This window comes from Macaca mulatta, chromosome 1 (assembly GCF_049350105.2).
Source record: "Macaca mulatta isolate MMU2019108-1 chromosome 1, T2T-MMU8v2.0, whole genome shotgun sequence".
NCBI classification, from domain to species: domain Eukaryota; kingdom Metazoa; phylum Chordata; class Mammalia; order Primates; family Cercopithecidae; genus Macaca; species Macaca mulatta.
This window is the reverse complement of record NC_133406.1, coordinates 212,994,600-213,018,494: the sequence shown is the minus strand read 5'-3', so window position 1 is coordinate 213,018,494 and position 23,895 is coordinate 212,994,600. Positions and strand designations below refer to the sequence as shown.

The 23,895-nt window shown below is 49.6% G+C and overlaps 1 protein-coding gene across 1 annotated transcript; it reads left to right on the top strand.

Moving 5' to 3' along the window:
- The first annotated feature begins 1,942 nt into the window (after positions 1–1,942).
- On the top strand, positions 1,943–23,834 carry SMPDL3B (sphingomyelin phosphodiesterase acid like 3B). The gene is given in 11 exon segments (XM_077966799.1): positions 1,943–2,145; positions 8,596–8,809; positions 12,859–12,956; positions 17,381–17,524; positions 18,518–18,593; positions 18,595–18,688; positions 19,878–20,058; positions 20,142–20,275; positions 23,370–23,584; positions 23,586–23,649; positions 23,651–23,834. Coding segments are annotated over 11 exon segments (1,353 nt in total). The 5' UTR covers positions 1,943–2,084; the 3' UTR covers positions 23,723–23,834.
- Positions 23,835–23,895: the final 61 nt, after the last annotated feature.

Sequence of the window (23,895 nt, the reverse complement as noted above, 5' to 3'; positions counted from 1 at the left end):
TTTTTCTTTCTTTCTTTTTTTTTTTTTTTTTAGACGGAGTTTGCTCTTGTCACCCAGGCTGGAGTGTAACGGCGCGGTCTCTGCTCACTGCAACCTCCACCTCCTGGGCTCAAGAAATTCTCCTGCCTCACCGTGCCTGGTGGAATTACTGTTTTTTTTTTTTTTTTTAAATATCTGATAATATGTTAGAAAAAGAGAGTCCTAACCGGGCGCAGTGGCTTACACCTGTAATCCCAGCACTTTGGGAGGCCAAGGCAGGCGGATCACCTGAAGTCAGGAGTTCGAGACCAGCCTGACCAATATGGAGAAACCCCATCTCTACTAAAAATACAAAATTAGCCAGGCGAGGTGGCGCATGCCTGTAATACCAGCTACTCGGGAGGCAGAGGCAGAATAATCGCTTGAACCCAGGAGGCAGAGGTTGCAGTGAGCCAAGATCGTGCCATTGCACTGCAGCCTGGGCAACAAGAGCGAAACTCCGTCTCAAAAAAAAAAAAAAAAGAAAGAAAAAGAGAGTCCTTATCTTTTAGAGATACATACTGCTTATGTTCAAAATGATATGATCACTGGAATTTAACATAATACAGTGGGGGCCAGGTATGGTAGCTCACACCTGTAAGCTTAGTGCTTTGGGAGGTTGAGGTGGGAGGATCACTTGAGGCCAGGAGTTTGGGACCAGAATGAGTAATGCAGTAAGATGCTGTTTATACAAAAAAAAAAAAAAAAAAAAAGCTAGGTGAGGTGGTGAGTGCCTATAGTTCCACCTATTTCAGAGGTTGAGGCGGGAAGATAGCTTGAGTCCAGGAGGTCAAGACTGCAGTGAGCTATTATCTTGCCACTGCACGCTAGCCTGGGTGGCAGAGTGAGACACCCCCCCCCTTTTTTTTTTTTTTTTGAGACAGAGTCTTGCTTTGTCACCCAGGCTGGAATGTAATGGTGCAATCTTGGCTCACTGCAACTTCCACCTCCCAGGCTCAAGGGATCCTCCTGCCTCAGCCTCCCAAGTAGCTGGACTATAGACATGTATTACCACACCTGACTAATTTTTGTATTTTTTGTAGAGATGGTGTTTCACTATGTTGCTCAGGATGGCCTCAAACTCCTGGGTTCAAGCGATCCTCCTGCCTTAGCCTCCCAAAGTGCTGGGATTATAGACATGAGCCACTGCAGCCGGCCTGAGACCCCTTCTGTAAAAAAATACATAAATAAATAAAAGTTAAAATAATAAAAAATTTTAAAAGTTGTTTAAATAGGGCTGGGTGCGCTGGTTCATGCCTGTAATCCCAGCACTTTGTGAGGCTGGAACAGGCACATCATGAGGTCGGGAGATCGAGACCACAGTGAAACCCTGTCTCTACTAAAAATACAAAAAATTAGCTGGGCATGGTGGTGGGAGCCTGTAGTCCCAGCTACTCGGGAGGCTGAGGCAGGAGAATGGCGTGAACCCAGGAGGTGGAGCTTGCAGTGAGCTGAGATCGCGCCACTGCACTCCAGCCTGGGTGACAGCGAGACTGTCTCAAAAAAATAAAAAGTTGTTTAAATACATAAAATAATCAAATGGGAGTATACATGAAATAAGTGTGGCCGTAAGTTCATAATTGCTGCAACTGGAGGAAGGTACTTGCGAGTTCATTCCATCATTCTCTCTCCTGTTTCTGTTTGACCGTTTCCATAATACAATGTTAAGAAAGGATTAAACATGTGTCACCTCCTCCTAGAAGCCCTCTCACATTCCTCAGTCTAAATTAGATCCCCCTTTCCGGGGCTTGCCAATTCACCTGACATGCTGACCTGCAGTTCTGTGGTTTGCCCCTCCCTCCTGGGGGCAGGGGCTGCACAGGCAGGAGAGGTGTGGCTTCCACTTAACGTCCAGATGCCCGCCTCCTCGGACTGGCACAGATCGCACCCTGCTGGGCAAAGGAGGAAGAGCCAGAGGATCCAGATGCCTTGGAGGACTTGGAACACCTGTAACAGGACAGGGAGTTCTGCTCAGGCACGTGGCCACAGAAAACTACTTGGGAAGCCTGCGGTGAGAACAACAGCTCCTGGAGAATCCCACCACTCTGGTGAAGTGAGCCCCGAGGATGAGGCTGCTCGCCTGGCCGATTTTCCTGGCCCACTGGGGAGGTGCCAGGGCTGAACCAGGTATAGTACTGGGAATGTCTGCTATGCTTTTGTTTTGTACTATGAACTCTGGGGCTGCTGGAAGCTGCTCGCAGCAAACTTGAAGGTGCTTCTAAAGACAGCAAGGCAGGAGCTAGGGTAGGGAGGCAGGGTGGGGAGAGCTAGTGGGCCTTGGCGAGTGCTGTTTGAGCCTGAAGATTTTAAATGGAGGTGACAGCTGGCCAGGGAGGGACACCGATGTTGCGAAGAGGTCTGGGTACGTGAGAGCTAGCTAATTAGTAGAGGTAGGAGGTGGCAGGAAAGATTCGTGGACTCATTCAACAAATGAGGTCCTTTTCTGTACCACACATTATTCTAGGAGCCAGGGATATATCAGAGAAAAAAACAAAGTCCCGGTCTTAATGAAGGTGGGAGAATGAGTTGAGCCCAGGAGGTCGAGGCTGCAGTGAGCCAGGATCACGCTACTGCACTCCAGCCGGGTTTTTTTTTTTTTTTTTTTGTAGAGGCACGGTTTTGAACTCCTGGCCTCCCAAAGCACTGGGATTACCGGTGTGAGCCAATGCACGTGGCCTATGAAATTTTTAATATTGCTTTTGAAATGAATTGTTGATTGTGATGAATTACTTGATTTTCATAGTTTTTGTTTTTCCTGCACTTTTAGAGTCAATACATTTTTTTTTTCCCCAAGTCTCAGATATTTCTGTGGACCTTGCAGAGCTATGAGGCCTTGGGCCCTATGTCTGTTGTCCCTAGTGGGCATAAAGCCCTGGTGACCCCCTTTGGTGAAGGAGGAGGTGGGCCAGGACACCTTTTTGCTTGCCCAGGGATGTACTGTGCCCACCAGTCCTCCTCTCAGAGATGGTCATCTGGGGCAGACAGGCTCTATCTTCATCTTGTTTCCCTTCAGATGTCCTGCCTGCCCCTGCACTTTACCTGTGGACAGCAGCCAAGGACACGCCAGGGCTGGCTGGGTAGGACGTGGCCACTCCCCACCTTGTCCTTCTCTCATGGTGAGAGGGGGCCTTGTAGAACCCCCCCAGGAACCAAATGTGGAGTAACCACTGCTTCCCATTTACGGTGTTCTGTTCATCATCTCACATTTCTCATTTTAATTCTCACAAGGGCCCCAAGGGGTAGGGGGCGCTGTTATCTTGATTTTACGGAAGAGGAAACAGGCCCAGGGGAAGGTTCCGCTGTTCACACAGCTGTGGGGTGGTGCAGCAGGATTCCCTCCCAGGTCTGTGGCCTCAGCTACTCACTGTACTCAATATCAAATTGATTTATCTTCTCAGTAATAAATGAATAATAATGATAGTGGAGATTGGTATACCTTTCTAGAAAACTGCAGTTACAGATGAATACTGTCTTGCTGTGAAAGGTCCAAGCAGTGCGAATGTAGAAAGCCTCTTAGCTTTAACGAGATCCCCAGTGAAGCATCTGGACAGTAACATTTGAGAAGTTCTGGTCTAAACGGTAAAGCATGAAAGCGCCCAGGCCCCCACACCTCCCTAGTCTCACTCCTGGCCCCAGGGGTAATTGCAGGTAATGGTGTGGTGTGTTGGGATTGTCCTGTATAAGCCCTTTCTCCTTCACTATCTTATCCGATGCTCACTGAGAGGCAGGCCAGATGTCAACATCCTGTGGCTCAGTGAGGCCTGGTGGCTTGCCCAGAGCCCCTAGGCAAACACATGGAAGAGCCTGGATTAGAAACCAGATCTCCCCTCCCCATCCATGGTCCCGACATGCTAATTAGAGCTTAATTATTTTGATGTAGGGCCTGGAAGCTGGTGGATCCCATATTCTTATGGAAAACATGTATTATTACAGCCACCTTCTGGAGGGGGAGTTCCAAGTCAACAGGCATGACAACATTGTGTCTCAGCTTTGGGGTCAGAGAGGTCTGGGTTTGAGCCTTAGTTTGCTCATCTATGCAGTGGGCATAAGAATCCCCATCTCACAGACTGGCTGCCAGGATGAAATGAGATCAGTGTATGAAAGCCCGGGCACCTAGCCAACACAGTTTGAGTGCCTACAGTTCTAACTGGCCTCCCCACAGCCTTGTTCATTCATTGAATGTGCATTTGCACGTCTTCCACATCCCAGACACCCTTCTAAGCACTGAGAACACAGAGATAAACAAGATGGGCTTGGTGCTGTCATGGAACTGACATTGTAAACAGGGAAGATGGACAATAAGCAAGCCAACAAGGTAAGTTCACATGTGAGAGTGCTCTGAGGAAAAGGAAGCTGGGGGAAGCAATAGCTAGTGACCAGACAGGCAGGGGAGGTGGCACTTGAGGTGGTCAGGGGAGCCTTCTGAGGAGTGACCTTGGGGCAGAGGCCTGAATGAGGAGGAGACAGCCGCATGATGATATGGGAAGATTGGGTGATGCCATGGCGTAGTCAGGGAAGAGGCCCTGTGAGGAGAAGCAGCTTGGCTGAGGGTGGTGGGTTGGGCTGAGCTGACAAGGTCGCTGGGATCTGCACCCCCACAATGAGGAGGCTGGACCCCAAGGAGGTGGAGCTGCCCGCCTGGACCTCTAGCTCTCTCCACCATTCTGTCCACTAGCCTGGCCTCTCCTGGAGTCAGCACACATACACACACAGACACACATGCACACACACATAAACACACATGCACGTACACACACCTTTCAGTAGGATGTGCCAGAGAAGCTGGAAAGTAGTTTCAGTTCTACACACTGGCTAGAAGACGACATCTGACACGTGAGATGAGGAGTTTCTGGAGTGTAGAAATGTTCCTGAATACTTTGGGGGCTGACGTCAAAGGGGCCAAACTGCTCAGTGTTTGTAGTTAACTGAGAAAGCCAGCTTGAGGTAGGGGAATAGCCTCTTTCTCTGTCTGCAGAGGAAGCGTGAAGACCATATGCCTGAGAGAAAGGCAAAGGGTCTCCCACCACATCCATCCTGGCCAGCCTGGCTCTGGGCTTGGAAGCCGGTGAGAGCCAATCACAGTCTCAGCTTAGGGACTTGGGATGCCCACCAACTCTGCCCAACTCTGCCCACCAACTAACTGGTATGAGGCAGTTCATTCCTTTACTCTGGCTTGGGTTTTTGTCACTACAGGAATTATTTCTGTTCCTGTTTTTTCCTTTTTTTTTTTTCTGAGACAGAGTCTTGCCATGTCGCCCAGGCAGGAGTGCAGTGATGCAATCTCGGCTCATTGCAACCTCCGCCTCCTGGGTTCAAGTGATTCTCCTGCCTCAGCCTCCCAAGTAGCTGTTGCTGGGATTACAGGAGTGCACCATAGTGCCCAGCTACTTTTTGGTTTTGTTGTTGTTGTTGTTTTCGAGACGGAGTCTTGCTCTGTCGCCAGGCTGGAGTGCAGTGGCTCAATCTCGGCTCACTGCAACCTCCGCCTCCTGGGTTCAAGTGATTCTCCTGCCTCAGCCTCCTGAGTAGCTAGGGCTACAGGCGTGTGGCACCACACCTAGCTAATTTTTGTGTTCGTAGTAGAGACAGGATTTCACCATGTTGGCCAGGATGGTCTTCATCTCTTGACTTTGTGATCCACGTGCCTTGGCCTCCCAAAGTGCTGGGATTACAGGCATGAGCCACCATACCTGGCCTTACTTTTTGTATTTTTAGTAGAGATGGGGTTTCACCATATTAGCCAGGCTGGTCTCGAACTCCTGACCTCAAGTCATCCACCCACCTTGGCCACCCAAATTGCTGGGATTACAGGCATGAGCCACTCTGCCCAGCTGAATTTTATTTTCCGTACAGATGAAGTCTTGCTTTATTGCCCCTGCTAGTCTTGAACTCCTGGCCTCAAGCAACCTTCCTGCCTTAGCCTCCCAAAGTGCTGAGATTACAGGTGTGAGCCACCATGCCACCGTGCCTGGCAGGAATATATTAGTGATCACAATATGTGTGGAAAGGTTAAATTTTCCCCATTGTAAACAAAGACTCAGTTTGGATAAAAAATAAAAATGTGGGAATATGCTGTCAGCAAAAAGACCCATCTAAAATAGGCACTGGTTTTAACCCCTTTCGCCATCACATCTTTCTGGGAGGGATTGGAGCCCGGAGACGCCCATCATTTACCATGTGATCTTAGGCATGTTAACCTCCAGACCTTAGTTTCCTTATCTGTAAAGTAGGGATAATGTTCCCAGGGCTGTGCGGAGAACACTGTAACAATGCATGTGGGAGGGATAATGATTTGCTTCATCAGTCATTTACACTTTAGTATGAACATGTTTCAGATCCTTTCCTGAGACTCAGTTTAGATTAGGAGAGGTGGGGAAAAGCTCAAGAGCATCTGGGAGGGAAAGTCAAGGAGTGAGGGTCAGCGGCCAGCCTTTATCTGCAGGCCGTTGTCCACTAAATGTCCTGTGGCCTGAGTGGGGCCCTGGCTATCCCACCCTGAGATCAAAAGAAGTCCAGTCTCCAAGGCCCAGACACAGCTTCCTGGGGCCAGTGATGTTGACTTGTGGCTCTAAGTGACACAAGAAATGGAGGAGGAAGTGATTGCAACAGCAGAGGGTGAGGAAATCCTGGGCCTCACTCTTGTTTTAGTGAGAAACAGGATGAACAGAGGCCAGATCTTCTCAACTCTCTTTCAGTAAAGTCATTGAAACAACTTGTGCCGGCCAGGTGCGGTGGTTCATGCCTGTAATGCCAGCACTTTGGAAAGCTGAGGCGGGTGGATCACCTGAGGTTGGGAGTTCGAGATAGCCTGGCTAACATGGAGAAACCCTGTTTCTAGTAAAAATACAAATACAAAAAAAAAAAAAAAAAAAAAAAAATTAGCTGGGCCTGGGGGCACGTGTCTATAATCCCAGCTATTTGGGAGGCAGAGGCAGGAGAATCGCTTGAACCCAGGAGGCAGAGATTGCAGTGAGTTGAGATCACACCATTGCACTCCAGCTTGGGCAATAGAGGGAAACTCTGTCTCAGAAAAAAAAAAAAAAGAAAGAAAGAAAAAAAAAAGAAACTACTTGTGCCAGGCCCCATATGGGGTTCGCATGAGAAGTCTACTCCATCTCACCTGTTTCTCTGGATTCCTTTCTCTTTATTACACCGTGAAGTTTTTTGCCACTTCAGCCTCCTTTGGTTGGAAGCTGAGTCTAGCTTTTGGTCAATCACTTCAGCAAGCAGGACCACTCCCAGCTGCTTGAGCCACACCCCGGATCCAGAATCACCAGCAAGTATACCTACCGGAGGAGGTCAGCCCAATCTGAAGTGGCGTTCCTTTTTCCCTGGTCTAGTACTCTTACACTCACTTCCACATGTAGTCCCCAGTTTTTGCTGTTTTTTTGTTTTGTTTTGGAGACAGGGTCTTGCTCTGTCATCCAGGCTGGAGTGCAGTGGCATGATCATGGCTCACTACAGCCTCCACCTCCTGGGCTCAAGCGATCCTCTCACCTTAGCCTCCTGAGTAGCTGGGACCACAGGTACATGACCCCATACCAAACTAACTTTCTAAATTTTTTGTAGAGATGAGGTCTCCCTATGTAGCCCAGGCTGGTCTTGAACTCCTGGCCGCAAGGAATCCTCTTACCTTGGCCTCCCAAAGTACTGGGATTACAGGCATGAACCACTGCACCCAGGCTTTGCTGGTATTGCTTAGCAAGGTTTTCCAGCTCATTTGGTGTGTAAACCTTCTCCATCCAGGTCAGACTTTTTTCGTTCTCTCTCTTTCTTTCTTTCTTTCTTCCTTCCTTCCTTCCTTCCTTCCTTCCTTCCTTCCTTCCTTCCTTCCTTCCTTCCTTCCTTCCTTCCTTCCTTTCTTCCCTCCCTCCCTCCCTCCCTTCTTTCTTTCTTTCTTTCTTTCTTTCTTTCTTTCTTTCTTTCTTTCTTTCTTTCTTTCTTTCTTTCTTTCTTTCTTCCTTCCTTCCTTCCTTTCTTCCTTTCTTCCTTTCTTTCCTTTCTTTCTTTCTTTCTTTCTTTCTTTCTTTCTTTCTTTCTTTCTTTCTTTCTTTCTTTCTTTCTTTCTTTCTTTCTTTCTTTCTTTCTTTTTTAAATTTTGGAAGAAATTCCAGGACAGGTCAGATTTTCATATGTAGTTATATTTCCCTGCAGCTCGAGAGGATCGAGCTCTAGTTAATGGGCTTAGAAAAGTGACATAGCCCAGATTACACAGCTCCTAAGTGGCTCAGAGCCTGAGCACTTAACCCATACCCTCTCCTGCCTTTGCTTTAAAACAAGCCCCCTCACTAGAATGCCTGAGCTCTAATGCTGTGGCTGCCCATCAAACGTGGGGAGAAGGACGGGGCCTTGCCAAAGGTCAGGGGTCAGGGATGGAGCTGAGCCTGTTCTCTGCTCTGTTCAATGTGTCCCTGGGCAGAGCCAGCCTGTGGGCCTTTCTCTGAACCCGGGGTGCTCAGAGAAGACTTCCGTTTGCCTGTGGAATGCCCCTGCCCCAGCCCAGGGCTGGCCTGGACTTCCTTGCTTCCAGGCTGGGAGAGAGACTAGCTTTGAAGGAGGATATCTTTTCTCCTGCAGGGAAGTTCTGGCACGTCACTGACCTGCACCTTGACCCTCACTACAAGGTATCCAAATACCCCTTCCAGGTGTGCCCATCAGCTGGATTCCAGTCAGTGCCCAACGCAGGCCCCTGGGGTGACTACCTCTGTGATTCTCCCTGGGCCCTCATCAACTCCTCCATCTATGCCATGAAGGAGATTGAGCCGGAGCCAGACTTCATTCTCTGGACTGGGTGAGTACAGTCGAGGCGGCAGCTACCCTTTGCCGGGCATCTGCTATGTGCTACATACCAGATGGCCCTTTGCCCACATTATCTCCTTTAATCCTCACATCAGTCTCACGTGAGGCTGAGGAACCTAAAGCTCAAAGGAGTTTTGTAACTTGCCTGGGGATCCCTGAGTCCAAAGATTCCAAAGTCTGTGTCCTCAACCTCCATGTCTCCTGGCTGTGGCAGAACGCAGCTCTCACTCAGGCTTTGGTTGTGGTCCTGGCATGCCTGGGCACCTGGAGAGTGCCCGGGTTTTAAGCTACGGGTGGACACTGGAGCCCTCCCCCCTGGGGCTTAGGGACTCTAAGTCTGAGAGGTCCAAGTGCAGGGAGGGAAGAAGTTATGAGGGCTGAAGGTGGCCCAGCCTGTGGTCCTAGTGTCCTGGCCGGCTGCTGGCCACCCCTGGGCTGCCCATTGGCCCTGGAATGTTCTCACCAGTCAGAACTCTGCTCTACACAGTGACAGCTTGAGGGCCGATCCCACTCATCGCAGAGATCCAGTTTCTGCTTCCTGTCCAAGGTTGCTGCTCTAATTCCTTCAACTTTCCTGGGAACTTGCCTCCTTATCACTCAAGATCCCCCGATTCTGGCCGGGTGCGGTGGCTCATGCCTGTAATTCCAGCACTTTGGGAGGCTGAGGTGGGTGGATCACCTGAGGTCAGGAGTTTGAGACCATCCTGGCCAACATGGTGAAACCCCGACTCTACTAAAAATACAAAAATTAGCCTGGCGTGGCAGTGCATGCCTGTGGTCCCAGCTACTCGGGAGGCTGAGGCAGGAGAATCGCTTGAATTCTTGAGACGGAGGTTGCAGTGAGCCGAGATCACACCACTACATTCCAGCAAGACTCTGTCTCAAAAAAAAAAAAAAAAAAAAAAAAAAAGAAGAAGAAAGAAAGAAAAGAAAGAAAAAAAGATACCCCAGTTCCCTCACTTGCTCCCTCACTTGGCAGGGCAACAAGTCATGCTCAGTTGTGGGGTAGACGCTAGGGATCTGAGATGATGGACACCCACACTTGGCTCCAAGGAGTTCACGGTCTTGTGGGCAATGCAGACAAACTCATTGACCTTACATCCCAGCAAGGAGAGAGGGTCACCTGGGGGGATGTGGGAGCTTCACAGAGCACATGATCCCATCTGGCAGGGTTAGGGGAAGGACATCCTGCAGGAACTGGTGGAGCAGGGGAGCTCTCGAGGAAGGCTGGAAGGAATTCTGACTTTGCGCTCCCTCTCCCAGCCTCAGTAGACGCTTCTATAAGGCAGGGTGAAACCCATGACGCCCCTAGCTGTGATGTGGTTTGTGGGTGTGACCAGGAAAGACCTTCAGATGAACCTGCCAGGCTGGACACATAAGACACATGACATCGTCTCAGAAGGAGCCTGGACGGCTCTGGCTTCCTTGGGCTCAGGAATCAATCTAAGAAGAGAGTGAGCTTTGGTCCATGACCTTGGGCCTGCTCCCTCGAGGGGCCTCGCTGGGGGAGCTTCTGATTTCTCTGAGAAGGGAGAGCATATGTAGCATTCTGACAGATGAGAGATGGGATCCCTCAGGAAATTCATGACCCTTTAACAGATGTACATTTTTTTTTTTTTTTTTTTTTGAGATGGAGTTTCGCTCTTTTTGCCCAGGCTGGAGTGCAATGGCGCGATCTTGGCTCACCGCAATCTCTGCCTCCTGAGTCCAAGCGATTCTCCTGCCTCAGCCTCCCGAGTAGCTGGGATTACAGGCATGCGCCACTACGCCTGGCTAATTTTGTATTTTTAGTAGAGATGGGGTTTCACCATGTTGGCCAGGCTGGTCTCAAACTCCGGACCTCAGGTGATCTACCCGCCTCGGCCTCCCAAAGTGCTGGGATTGCAGGTGTGAGCCACCGTGCTTGGCCACAGATGCACATTTTTTTCCTGGGAAATCTCTGAGACCTTGAAGAGGTCTACAGCATCAGATAAGAAGATCTTTAGGACCCTTTACAATTCTTCAATTACAATGAAATTTGACTTCCTTTTTTTTTTTTTTTTGAGATGGAGTCTCGCTCTGTCGCCCAGGCTGGAGTGCAGTGGTGCAATCTCGGCTCACTGCAAGCTCTGCCTCCTGGGTTCACGCCATTCTCCTGCCTCAGCCTCCTGAGTAGCTGGGACTACTGGCACCCGCCACCATGCCCAGCTAATTTTTTTGTATTTTTAGTAGAGACAGGGTTTCACTGTGTTAGCCAGGATGGTCTCAATCTCCTGACCTTGTGATCCACCCATCTTGGCCTCCCAAAGTGCTGGGATTACAGGTGTGAACCACCACGCCCGGCCGAAATTTGACTTCTAAGAGAGCTGCAGTCCCTTTGAGGATGGCCATTAGAAATTAGGTGTGTTTTGGCCGGGCGCGGTGGCTCAAGCCTGTAATCCCAGCACTTTGGGAGGCCGAGACGGGCGGATCACTAGGTCAGGAAATCGAGACCATCCTGGCGAACACGGTGAAACCCCGTCTCTACTAAAAAATACAAAAAACTAGCCGGGCGAGGCGGCGGGCGCCTGTAGTCCTAGCTACTCGGGAGGCTGAGGCAGGAGAATGGCGTAAACCCGGGGGGCGGAGCTTGCAGTGAGCTGAGATCCGGCCACTGCACTCTAGCCCGGGCGACAGAGCCAGACTCCGTCTCAAAAAAAAAAAAAAAAAAAAAAAGAAATTAGGTGTGTTTTGCTACTCAGGAGGCTGAGGCAGGAGAATCGCTTGAACCTGGGAGACGGAGGTTGCAGTGAGCCAAGATCCTGCCACTGCACTCCACCCTGGGCGACAGAGTGAGACTCCGTCTCAACAAAAAAAGCACCTAAAAAAATTAAAAATGCACCTGGTGTGTTTTTTATCAGACAGAATTAGATTATCCAATCTAGAAATAAAAAATGTGAAATTTTGTCCCTTTGACTTTGGGTTTCTGGCCTGTCCCCAGGGAGTTTTCAGGGCAAAACAGCCCCTCTTGCTGCCTTTATGTGGGTATCAGAGACACTGATAGGAGGCAATGGCTGTGAGCATAGACTCTGGGGCCAGGCTGACTGGGTTCAAGTCTTGGCCCCACCACTTTCTAGTAGTGTACACTTAGCCACAAATTTTTTCTCCCCTGTCTCTGGTGCTTGATTTAGGATAGGCACAGTTCTTAATTTTTCTGTGTCTTGGTTTCTTTATCTGTCAAACAATAAAATCTAACAATAGAATTTACATTGCAGTGTTATTGTGGGGAAAAAATTAGTGGCTATGGCAACAACACACAGAAAGTACCTGGCAGAAAGTCAGCCAGTGTGAGCTTCTAGCGGCAGTATCAATACTATTATGCTAATTAGTTTCACTGGGGGAGTACCTGGGCAGCAGAGGCCTCAGGATTTTGATTGTCTGGACATCTCCCCATCCCTACACCCCACTGCCACCGTTTTCCTCCCCTTGCCGAGCATTTCTAAGGTGGACCCAAGAATTTAGATTCATGGCATGGGGGGCACAATGGTCGCGGGGCAGAATCAGTACCTGCCCTGGAAAAGATCTGAACCCTAGACTCTGAAGCCAGCTTCAAACTCCTTTGAACTCTTTGGGAAAGGAACATAATTCGGAGATGGCTTCTCAACCCTGAGCTCTCTTGGGGTTTGCAGATGGGACTGGAACTCCAGAGCTTTCGTCTCTAAATAATAATATTAATTACAACCTAGCAGCTACTCTTACTGTACTATATTATGTATATAATTTTCCTCCTTGATGGATACCTAACAAGCACTCTGCAAGAACTGTATTATCCCAACATTACAGATGAGTTAATAGAGGCCAGAGAGGTTAAACAAACAGTCAAGGGACCCACAGCAGGAAAATGGTGAAGCCTAGCTCTCAGCTCTGTCCCATGTGACTCCACTCTAGCCTGGCCATTCCCCCTCAAGGGGACATCTGAGGCCCAGGTCCACAGGTTTTCCTCTCACTGCAGAGCTGTCCCTTCCTTTTCTTCTGCCCCTTCCTGAGTTGCCTGCCCCAAATTGGCTTGGTGGTGTTTCGTAGTGATGACATGCCTCACGTGCCCGATGAGAAACTGGGAGAGGCAGCTGTACTGGAAATTGTGGAATGCCTGACCCAGCTCATCAGAGAGGTCTTTCTAGGTAAGACTGTGCCATCGGTCCCTCCACAGTGTTCTCTGAACTCCAGGCACTGTCTGGCACAGTGGGACAATAGCAGCAGTGAGTGTCCTGGCTGACCTTCATCCATGGACAGTGATGGCTGTTGGCCAGGTCTTCATGGTGACCATTTCTCACCTTCCTAACAAGCCAGAAGGCAACATGCAAGCCCATGGGCCTGTGGATACACACAGAATCCTATCAAAGGAAATGCCCTGCATTTCACTATCTTCTGCTCCTGCCTATCACCAGACCCATGAACCCTTCTCCAGGTGTCTAGAGTTGCACACAGGTGTCATCCTTGTGTGAGTCTCACACACAGCCCATGTGTCCTGCTCTGGAGTTGGCGAAAATCACCCTCAAACTGTCCTGGCTGCCAGGGTCTCTGGGAAATGCTAATTTCCAGCCAAGATGCTGTTTCCTGTTGCTTCCAAGGACTTCAGAGCCTGGCAGAGCAGGCAGGGACTGGGGGTGAGTGAGGCAGCAGCCCTACAGGACAGTGTAGGGTGAATAGGGTCTGCGTGCCCCATCTAATGGCCCTTGCAAATGTTTTAAAGCAGTCTGCACCGAAAACAACATCCTGGAGGCTAAATCAGGCTGCCAGGCTGCCAACTGGGACCTGAGAAAGCAGCCCCCAGCCCCCAGCCCACCTTTTTTGGGTTCCAGTATATCTGCCCCCTCTACAGATCTTCATCATGCGCTCCCAGGACACAGAAATGGAGTAATAATCAAAATAAATAACAGCACTAGCAGCAGTCATTCTGTGTCAAGTGTGAAGGGTCAGGCTGGCTCGAGAATTTTCAAGCCTTAGCTCCTTCACTGTCACCATAAGCCTCGGGGGAGGTGCTGTGACCTCAGTTTTACTGATGAGGGGGGTGAGCCTTAGGGTTAAGCAAACTAGTGAAGGTCACATTTACTTAAGGGGTCCAAATCCTGGTGTGGGCACTGCCCTTACTGTCTGTTCCTGCTGCTTCCTTCCCTCAACACAAGTCAATCTAGGCAAAGAGATGCCTGGATGCTTCCAGTTTATCTAACCCAGCCCAACCCAAGTCAGGCTGCTTGGCTTCCTTTGTCTTCCAGCAGAGGTCACTAGTTAGGGTCAAACCAGGACATTCCCCCGACCCCAGCAGCAGGCACCATTATTCCCAATGTATAGTAAAGGAACCTATGGCTCCAAGCTAGTCATTTCCTAGGGAGGGACTCAAACTCAGATCCAACTGGGAGTACTTCTCCTTTGCTTCACATGGGACTTTTGGAACACAAGTCAAATATTGGGTAAGAAAATGCTTCCCTGACTGTTTTGTTTTTTGAGAGAAGGTCTTGCTGTCACCCAGCCTGAAGTACAGTGGCACGATCAAGGGTCACTGCTGCCTTCATCTCCCAGGCTCAAGCAATCCTTCCATCTCACTCTCTTACGTAGTTGGGATTAGAGGCACACGCCACCACTCCCTGCTAATTATTTTTATTTTCATTTTTATTTATTTATTTATTTATTTTTTAAGACTGAGTCTTGCTCTGTCACCCAGGCTAAAGTGCAGTGGTGTGATCTTGGCTCACTGCAACCAGAATCAGAGGTGATTCTCTTGCCTCAGCCTCCCAAGTAGCTGGACTACAGGCGTCCGCCACCACGGCCCGCTAATTTTTGTATTTTTAGTAGAGATGGTGTTTCACTATGTTGGCCAGGCTGGTCTCAAAGTCCTGACCTCAAGTGATCCGCATGCCTTGGCCTCCCAAAGTGCTGGGATTACAGGCGTAAGCCACTGCGCCCGGCCTGTTTTCAATTTTTGTAAAGATAGAGGTCTTGCTGTGTTGTGTAGGCTGGTCTTGAACTCCTGGGCTCAAGTAATTCTCTCCCTCAACCTCCCAAAGTGTAGGGATTACAGGCATGAGCCACCATGCCTGGCCTATTGACTATGATTTAACACACAAATGTAAATTATAAGATTTTGTAGTTTCTACCACACTTGCCCATTTATTGAATTTCCTAATATCCAAGATGCCCTCGACTGAAAGATGCATCACTTTGTATAACTAAGAAAAAACAGCTACCAATTATAATCTGACACAGCGCTTTCTCATGGCCACACCTCACTTTTAGAGATGGTACTATGAGAACAAATGGGAAGGGATGAAATGGAGGTGTTATCTAACTGACAATTCTAAAAACACAAGTCAAGCAGGACACTCCCATTTTATAGATAATTAAACCGAAGTACAGAGAGGTCGAGGAAGTGGCCTAAGAAGAGGAAGGGACTGAAACTCGAGATTCAGGCTTCCACATCATGTGTTCTTCCTGCTGTGTTCAGCTTTACCCACCAGAGTCGGCCGTGAACACTGGTCCCCGCTCGTCAGCACAGTCAAGTGGTTGACAACACAGGGATGCAAAGCAAACAAATCCAAGGCCCTGGGCCAGGTGCAGTGATCATATGCCTGTAAACCCAGCACTTTGAGAAGCTAAGGCTGGAGGATCGCTTGAGGTCAGGAGTTTGAGACTGGCCTGGGCAACATAGTAAGACCCTGCTTCTTTTTTTTTTTTTTTTTTTTTTTTTTTTTTTTTTTTTTGAGACGGAGTCTCGCTCTGTAGCCCAGGCTGGAGTGCAGTGGCCGGATCTCAGCTCACTGCAAGCTCCGCCTCCCGGGTTCACGCCATTCTCCGGCCTCAGCCTCCCGAGTAGCTGGGACTACAGGCGCTGCCACCTCGCCCGGCTAGTTTTTGTATTTCTTAGTAGAGACGGGGTTTCACCGTGTTAGCCAGGATGGTCTCGATCTCCTGACCTCGTGATCCGCCCATCTCGGCCTCCCAAAGTGCTGGGATTACAGGCTTGAGCCACCGCGCCCGGCCGTAAGACCCTGCTTCTACAAAAAATAAAAAAAATTAGCCATGTATGGTGGTGTGTGTCTATACTCTTAGCTACTTGGGAGGCTGAGGCAGGAGGATCACTTGAGCCCAGGAATTTGAGGTTACAATGAGCTATGATTGTGCCACTGTACTGCCGCCTGGGCGGCAAAGCAAGACCCTGTCATGTAAGGCCCAGTTCTAGCTCTGCTATGGTTTAGCTGGGTAATCTCATAAAGACTCAGTCTGCTGCCTGTGAAAAGGGAAAGTCATGGTACCTGTCCATAGGGTTGTTATGAGGATTAAATAAGGTAATTCATTCACTCATTTAGTCAATCAACTAGTAGTTATTGAGCATCGACTATGGTAGAGACACCATTCCAGGAGTAGAAGACGTGGCAATGAACAAGACACCAGGTCGCACCCCCGTGGAGCTTATGTTTGCGAGGAGCTGGGCACACAGAAGCAGTGAAAACACAGGAGTGAGTCCCTCCCTTCTCAAATGCCCTTGGGATTCAGGGATTTTTTTTTTTTTTTTCTTAAATGGATTCTTAATGGCTGCTGGCATTTACTTTAGAGAGGTGAGGTTTTTCCAGGCAGTTACAGTGATGCATTTCACAACCTCCTACTTTGGCAGAGTTCTCAGCATTTCCAGGTCTTGTAGGCTGTACCAGGCAAAGGGTGTGTTAGAGATATTTCCCAACCGGAATGGGAGACTCCAGCCTCCCTCATTTGTTCCAGGTCACTCCCTGTGATAGACCAAGCTCATATAAGGGCCCGGCCTTGTTCTGAGTCCAAGAGTTGTTTTTGTTGAGTGTCAAGTATTTATTGAACACCGATTAGGTACCAGACACTGAGCATAAAATAAAAACAGAAATGAGGCTGTTCATGTGGAGGAAATGAGTCTAATGGGTTTCCCTATACCTCCAGGCCTCATTCACAGGCCCCTTCCTCAGGGAGGCCTCCCCAAACCCACTCCTACCCTCTGTTGTCACTCCCATAGCAAGTGGCCATTCCCTTTTTGTGACATCCCTTACACCTCTACTCAATACCTGTCAACCCTATCGAACGGCAGGACGTCTGGGGCTGGAAGCCTGGTTTCCAGCTCTGTGCATTGGCTCATAGTAGGTGCTCAATAAAACATTTGCTGACTGCATGGATGAGTGAAACTCCTAAGGCCTCCCAGAGTGAAGCAGACCCTTTCCCTAACAGTAAGATGGATCTGGAATCACCAGGAATTGGGAACACTAAATTACCAAGTGGCTGACAGTGATCGGAATCATTTAGACCTAGTTCTCCCCTTCTCATCATCTGCTGCTTTCCTTCTAACCAGGAAACTTCCTGCTGGGAATGGGCTTAGGGACTGTGATGAAAGCAGCCACTGCTCTTCCTCCCAAAGCCTCAGCAAAGTTCAGTCAGATTCTATCAAATGTGGGTTTCCTATCTGCGTCTTTTCCTCATCTGTGCTATCGCTCTTCCCCTTGAGCTCTGCTGGCCAGTGGCCAACAGAAAATGATTAACTCCCCCGAGTGCTTTTGCATATATATTTTGATGTTTCACCCTTGCTTCCCAGATACTAAAGCCTATGCTGCTTTGGGAAATCATGACTTTCACCCCAAAAACCAGTTCCCAGCTGGAATTAACAAGATCGACAATCAGATAGCAGAACTATGGAAACCCTGGCTTAGTAACGAGTCCATTGCTCTCTTCAAAAAAGGTACCAGCACCATCTGCTCATATCAGGAGCACTTACTGTATGCCAGGGTCTGATCTTCGTCTTCACAACAACCCCTTGAAATAAGTACTGATTTTATCTCCAATTTACAGATAAGGAAGCCAGGGTCATACAACTTAGAAAAGGCAGTCTTGGGAGCAGAATCCAGAGCTAACTCCAAAGCCCTTGCTCTAAACCCCACGGCACTCATGATGCTCCTAAGTTCATACTTACTGAGCCTTTACTGTGTGCCAGGCGTTACCCTCAGCCTGGTCCTAGACACTTCACAACAGCCCTTGGAAGGAGTGGTTTCGCTTCCAGCAGGTGTGAACCTTGCCACCACTGACGCCATGGGCTGGATGATTCTGTCGCAGAGGACTGCCACGTGTGTTGCAGAATGTTGCAAACACCCACTAGAGTGATACCCTCAGGAACACCCCCAGTTGTGACAACCAGAAATGTCTCAGACATTGCCCAGTGTTCCCTGGGGCCAGAAGCACCTGGTTGAGAATGACTGGTCCAGAAACACAGCCAGCCCAAGGTGACTGTGACCCTACTCTTCCCTTTCCTCGGTCTCCTGCTGTTGGGACTCCCCAGTGGTCAAAGCCAACCAGAAGCCTGTGGCACAGAGGCCTGTTGATTTAATCCACGTAGATCAGCTCTTGGAAAAGACAGCTGAGCGGTGAAGGGTGGACAGTGGATCTGGATGGGCAAACACACATCACTGTTATTCTCACTATACAGTTAAGGAAACCGAAGTACAGAGAGGTGAAGTTACTCTCCCAAGTTGCACAGCGAATGACTTCCAGAGCCAGGATTTCAATCCAGGCCTTCTGGCTCCAGAACCTCTGACCTTCCAGATTGAGGTCCCACCCATGGGAAAGATGGGAGGGGAAGATGCAAGGGAAAAAGAAAGTGGGACAGTGAAGTGGAAGGGGCAGAAGCCTGTCTGGCCAGAGGTGTGGGCCTCCTTCATATTGTCCCTGGCTGTGACAGGTGCCTTCTACTCTGAGAAGCTGCCAGGTCCTAGCGGGGCTGGGCAAATTGTGGTGCTCAACACCGATCTGTACTACCAGCAGTGAGCTGACAGCAGACATGGTGGACCCTGGCCAGCAGTTCCAGTGGCTGGAAGATGTGCTGACCAATGCCTCCAAAGCTGGGGACATGGTAAGAGGTCCTGCTTCTTTCTTTTCTCATCTAGGGTTATTTTCTGCACAAGTCTCCCGCTTGGCACAAACTCACCCACCCACCCAAAGATGCCCACATCCCAGAGGGTCCTTCACCAGCCTAGCACCAGCAGAGGGCTTCCTCCATCCTCACCGCAGCCCTGTGTGCTGGGACCCGGAGCCCACTGCAGATGCGGACCCTGAGGCTCATAAAGAGTGGTGACAGTCCCAAGTCATATAATACGTGATGACGCCCAGACTAGAAGACCAGTTTCCAGACTCCAAGTCCAGTGCTGTTTCTACTCCCACCACATGTGCAGCTGCAGCCAGGACTGTGTGCCAGACCTCTAGGGGATGCCCTGCCCTTGAGTGTGTCCAGCTAGTCTGCTGGCCTGACAGCTCCTCAAGAACTGGCTCAGTGTCCCATTTTCCCAAGTCCTCGCACTGACTAGCCCATCCCAAGAGGATCTCACAGCTGGTGCCCACGAGCACACACTATGTCAACATTGGGCACGTTGTTTAGGACATCATACAGATGATCTCAGGTAGCAGAACTATGGAAACCCTGGCTCAGTAACGAGTCCATCATTCTCAAAACCCCACCAGCTAGGTATTATTCCGGATGAGAAAACAGCAGCTCAGAGAGGTGACACACAGCTGGTGTCTAAACTGCAGTCTGACTCCAAAACCCATAGAGTTAACCCTGTCCCCTGTTCTAACTCCTGCCATGGTGGCCAAGTGCCCAGGTGTTGTCAGCTGAGTGACTCAAGGAATGTAAGAAATGAATGCACATTACCGTGTAGCATATGAACACAACCATGCAAGAATGGTATCGTTGCAGTGTTCAAGCTCTCCAAGAGAAGAGTAGTCTTGGAAGGATTAGGAAGGCTTCATGGAGGAGGTGCTCTTTGAGTTAGGTTTTGAAGTATGGGGAGGATTTACAGAAGTGAAAAGGAGAAGGGTACTCCAGGTGGCAGGCATGGAGGTGGGAAGGTATGTGGTGCATTCATTGCAGGGCACAGGGAGAATGCCTGAGTCTGCCTGGGAGATGGAATCCGGGAGGCCTTCAGGGAGGAGATACATTTGGGCCCATCTACCTGTCTTTGGGGCAATTTGCAGGTTTTCAGAAGTAGAAATGAGGGTCTGGAGAGGGCATCTGTGAGCCTCTTCTGCGAACCCCTCCCTTGTAGGTGTACATTGTTGGCAACGTGCCCCCAGGGTTCTTTGAGAAGACACAAAACAAGGCATGGTCCCAGGAGGGCTTCAACGAAAAATACCTGAAGGTGGTCCGGAAGCATGGTCGCGTCATAGCAGGGCAGTTCTTCAGGCACCACCACACTGACAGCTTTCGGATGCTCTATGATGACGCAGGTATTCAACCTGGAGGGCAACTGCCAGCTCCGTCCCTCCTTCTCTCCCCAGACCCTCTCTGTCCTGCTGCTCTTTCCTGACAGGTGCCCCCATAAGCGCCATGTTCATCACACCTGGAGTCACCCCATGGAAAACCATGTTACCCGGAGTGATCAATGGGGCCAACAATCCAGCCATCCGGGTGTTCAAATATTACTGAGCCACACTGAGCCTGAAGGTCAAGAGTCCTGTGGAGGCCGGAGGAGGAGGGTGGCAGGGGCTTAAATGCATCACCACCTCCCCTAACGCTCAGCTTATCTACCCTCCCCTGACCACTGAGCCTCAGGAAGGTTGATCTCCTTCCACCCTTCTCCAGCTCAGGATCAGAACCCTGGAGGCACCTGCCACCAAGTCAGGGCAGTGCTTCCCCAAGTCTCCTTTTCCCCTGGATGACTGGCACAGCCTCATACCTGGTCTCCCTGCCTCTGGCCCTGCCCTGCTGTGGTCTATCTGCTACACAACAGAGAAGAAACTAATCTCCTATAGCACCACTTTCATCTTGTCTCTGTCCTGCTCAAAAACCTTCAATGGCTCCCCAGTGCCTTCAAGATAAAGTTGTGTCTCCTTGGCCTAGTACTCAAGGCTTTCCACAGTCTGACTTCAAGCCCATTGTCCACCTTTTCCATACACAGACAAGGCTCCAGCCCCTAATTTTTGAGCAATCCTTCACCTGGTAGGATGAGCTTGTGGTTGTTGAGATGAAAAATAGTATTCCTTTATTTATCCATCAAAATGCATTAAGTCTGTGCCATGGGCCAGGCCCTGTTCTAATCTCATGAGATACATAAATGTACAAAAAAAAGTCACCCCTCTCCTGGACCTGACATCTCACAAGAGAGGGACAATAAATATGTAGAATTAATTCTAGTACTGAGAGAAGGGCTAAGGCGAAAATCAAAACAGTGAGGTGACAGGGTGATGGCTATGGGAGGTGTGTACTGTGTTAAATAGGTGGGAAGGGGAAGTGTCCACATAAGGTGCCATTTGAGTTCTGAGTGTATTGAGGGAGTGAGCCATGTGGGTATCTCAGGGAGGTGGAGGGGAGAGCAAGTCGAAGGCCGGGGTGGGAATGTGCTTGGTGGGTTAGGGGAAGAGCACGGAGGCCAGGTGGCCACAGGGAGAGGCCCAAGGGGAGAGTGGGAGGGGAAGTCCGATCTTGCAGGCATCAATGAGGACTTTGGATTTGGAGGGTTTGGCGCAGAAGAATGAAATCCTGTGACTTAAAATTTTATGGAATCATCACGTCTGCTGTGCAGGGAACAGGCTATAGGGGAAGGTGGGGAAGGAGCGAGGCCATTTGGAGGGAAGGACAAACCCCGGATGACAGGATGGTGGCTTGGCCAGGGTGGAGGCAGTGAGGTGGTGAAAAGTGCCAGGTCCTGGATGAATTTTGGATGCAGAATTTGCTAGAGTGGATGTGGGCTGTGAGGGAAAGGGACAAATCCAGGAGGCTTCCAAGGCTTTTGGCCTGCGCAATGGATAGGCTGTGGCTGCCGGTTATTGAGAAGAGTGGCAGGGTGATCAGGCTTCGGGGGGTGAGTCAGAGGTCTGGTTTTGGACCTGCTAACTTTGGGAAGGCTGAATGGCATCAAGTGAAAGTGGTCAGGGAAGGGGCAAGTTGGAGCTTGAAGAGGTGGCGATAGAAATGTGATCTGGGAGTGGAGAGAGGATATTTAAAACCAACGACTGGATGAGCTAACCCAGGTCCTTGATTCTAATAAATGTAGATTAAGAAGAGGTCTGAGGGGTTTTAAGAGTGGCCCGTTGTCCACATGGGCACTCTGAGGGTCTGAGCAAGGGGAATGGCAGGCTGAGGGACCCCCACCATCACCCGCGAATGGGCCCTACATTGTCCTCAGGGAAGGAGTCAGCCCTGAGCTTGAATCCTGACTCCACCACTCATAAGCTTTTTGATCTTTTGACCTCTGTGCCTCACTTGCTTCACCTGTAAAATGGGAGTAACAGAACCTCACAGGGTTTGAGGAGGACTCCATGAAATAATGGAATGGAAACAGAGTGGCCATGCATACGGGCAGCTCGTCTTACCCCATCTGCAGTGGCCTAAAGCAGGTTCGTAAATGTACCTGGAACCTGTTGGACTGATGAACCCCGCAGAGCCTAGCCGTGAACATGCACCTGGGTCCTAGGAGTCTATAGTTCATGATCTCTCTCATGCTTAATGTCACTCTTTTTATGTTGCTTTTGTCTATTCATTATGTAAATATTTACTGAGCATCTTCTATGTGTACCCTAGCATGGTGGGACCTGGGTAAACAACCTGGGGGCCAATCCTGCTACCACTGAATACCTGTATGAATACCTGTATGAATACCTGTATGACTACCTGTATGACTACCTGTATGAATACCTGTATGAGTACCTGTATGAATACCTGTATGAATACCTGTATGAGTACCTGTATGTATGAATATCTGTATGACTACCTGTATGACTACCTGTATCAATACCTGTATGAGTACCTGTATGTATGAATATCTGTATGACTACCTGTATGAGTACCTGTATGACTACCTGTATCAATACCTGTATGACTACCTGTATGAGTACCTGTATGAATACCTGTATGAGTAACTGTATGAATACCTGTATGAGTACCTGTATGACTACCTGTATGAGTACCTGTATGAGTACCTGTATGACTACCTGTATGAGTACCTGTATGAGTACCTGTATGACTACCTGTATGAATACCTGTATGAGTACCTGTATGAGTACCTGTATGACTACCTGTATGAGTACCTGTATGAATACCTGTATGAGTACCTGTATGAGTACCTGTATGACTACCTGTATGAGTACCTGTATGAGTACCTGTATGAGTACCTGTATGACTACCTGTATGAGTACCTGTATGAATACCTGTATGAGTACCTGTATGAATACCTGTATGAGTACCTGTATGACTACCTGTATGACTACCTGTATGACTACCTGTATGAATACCTGTATGACTACCTGTATGAATACCTGTATGTATGAATACCTGTATGAATACCTGTATGACCCTGGCCAAGTGAATTAACCTCTTTAGGCCTCAGTTTCCTCATTTGTGAAACCAGGGTAATAAGCGCAGTTACCTCATTCAATTCAGAGGATGTCTGCCAAGCACACTGGGTGCACAGCTAAGTGCTCAATAACTACTAGTGGTCATGATCACTACTCTAAAGAATGTGGGGGCAAATGCAAGGTGCAGGATGGGGATGGAAGCAGACAGCTGCTCACAGCCGGCCTACCCCAAACCCTTTCGCCAGGACATGGTGACCTACTTCGTGAACCTGAGCCAGGTGAATGCTCAGGGGATGCGGCGCTGGGAGCTCGAGTACCAGCTGACTAAAGCCTACTGGGTTCCCGACGCCAGTGCCCACTCTGTGCAGGCAGTGTTGGACCGCATCGCTGGCGACCAGGGCGCACTACAGCACTACTACGTCTATAACTCAGTCAGCTACTATGCTGGGGTCTGCCACGAGGCAGCACGTGTGTGCCATGCGCCAGGTGGACGTTGACGCCTACACCACCTGTCTGTATGCCTCTGGGGACCACACCCGCGCCCCAGCTCCCGCTGCTGCTGATGGCCCTGCTGGGCCTGTGCACGCTCGTGCTGTGACCCGCCAGGCTCACCTTCTTCCTGGTAACGGGTAACGGGGGTAGCGCCCGGGATCACCCAGAACTGGGCTTTCCACCATTTCCTCCGCGCCTGAGGAGTGAACTGAAATAGGACAACCGAATCAGGAAGTGAAGCCCCAGGACCTGCAGTGATCCGTGATCGCGCCACTGCAC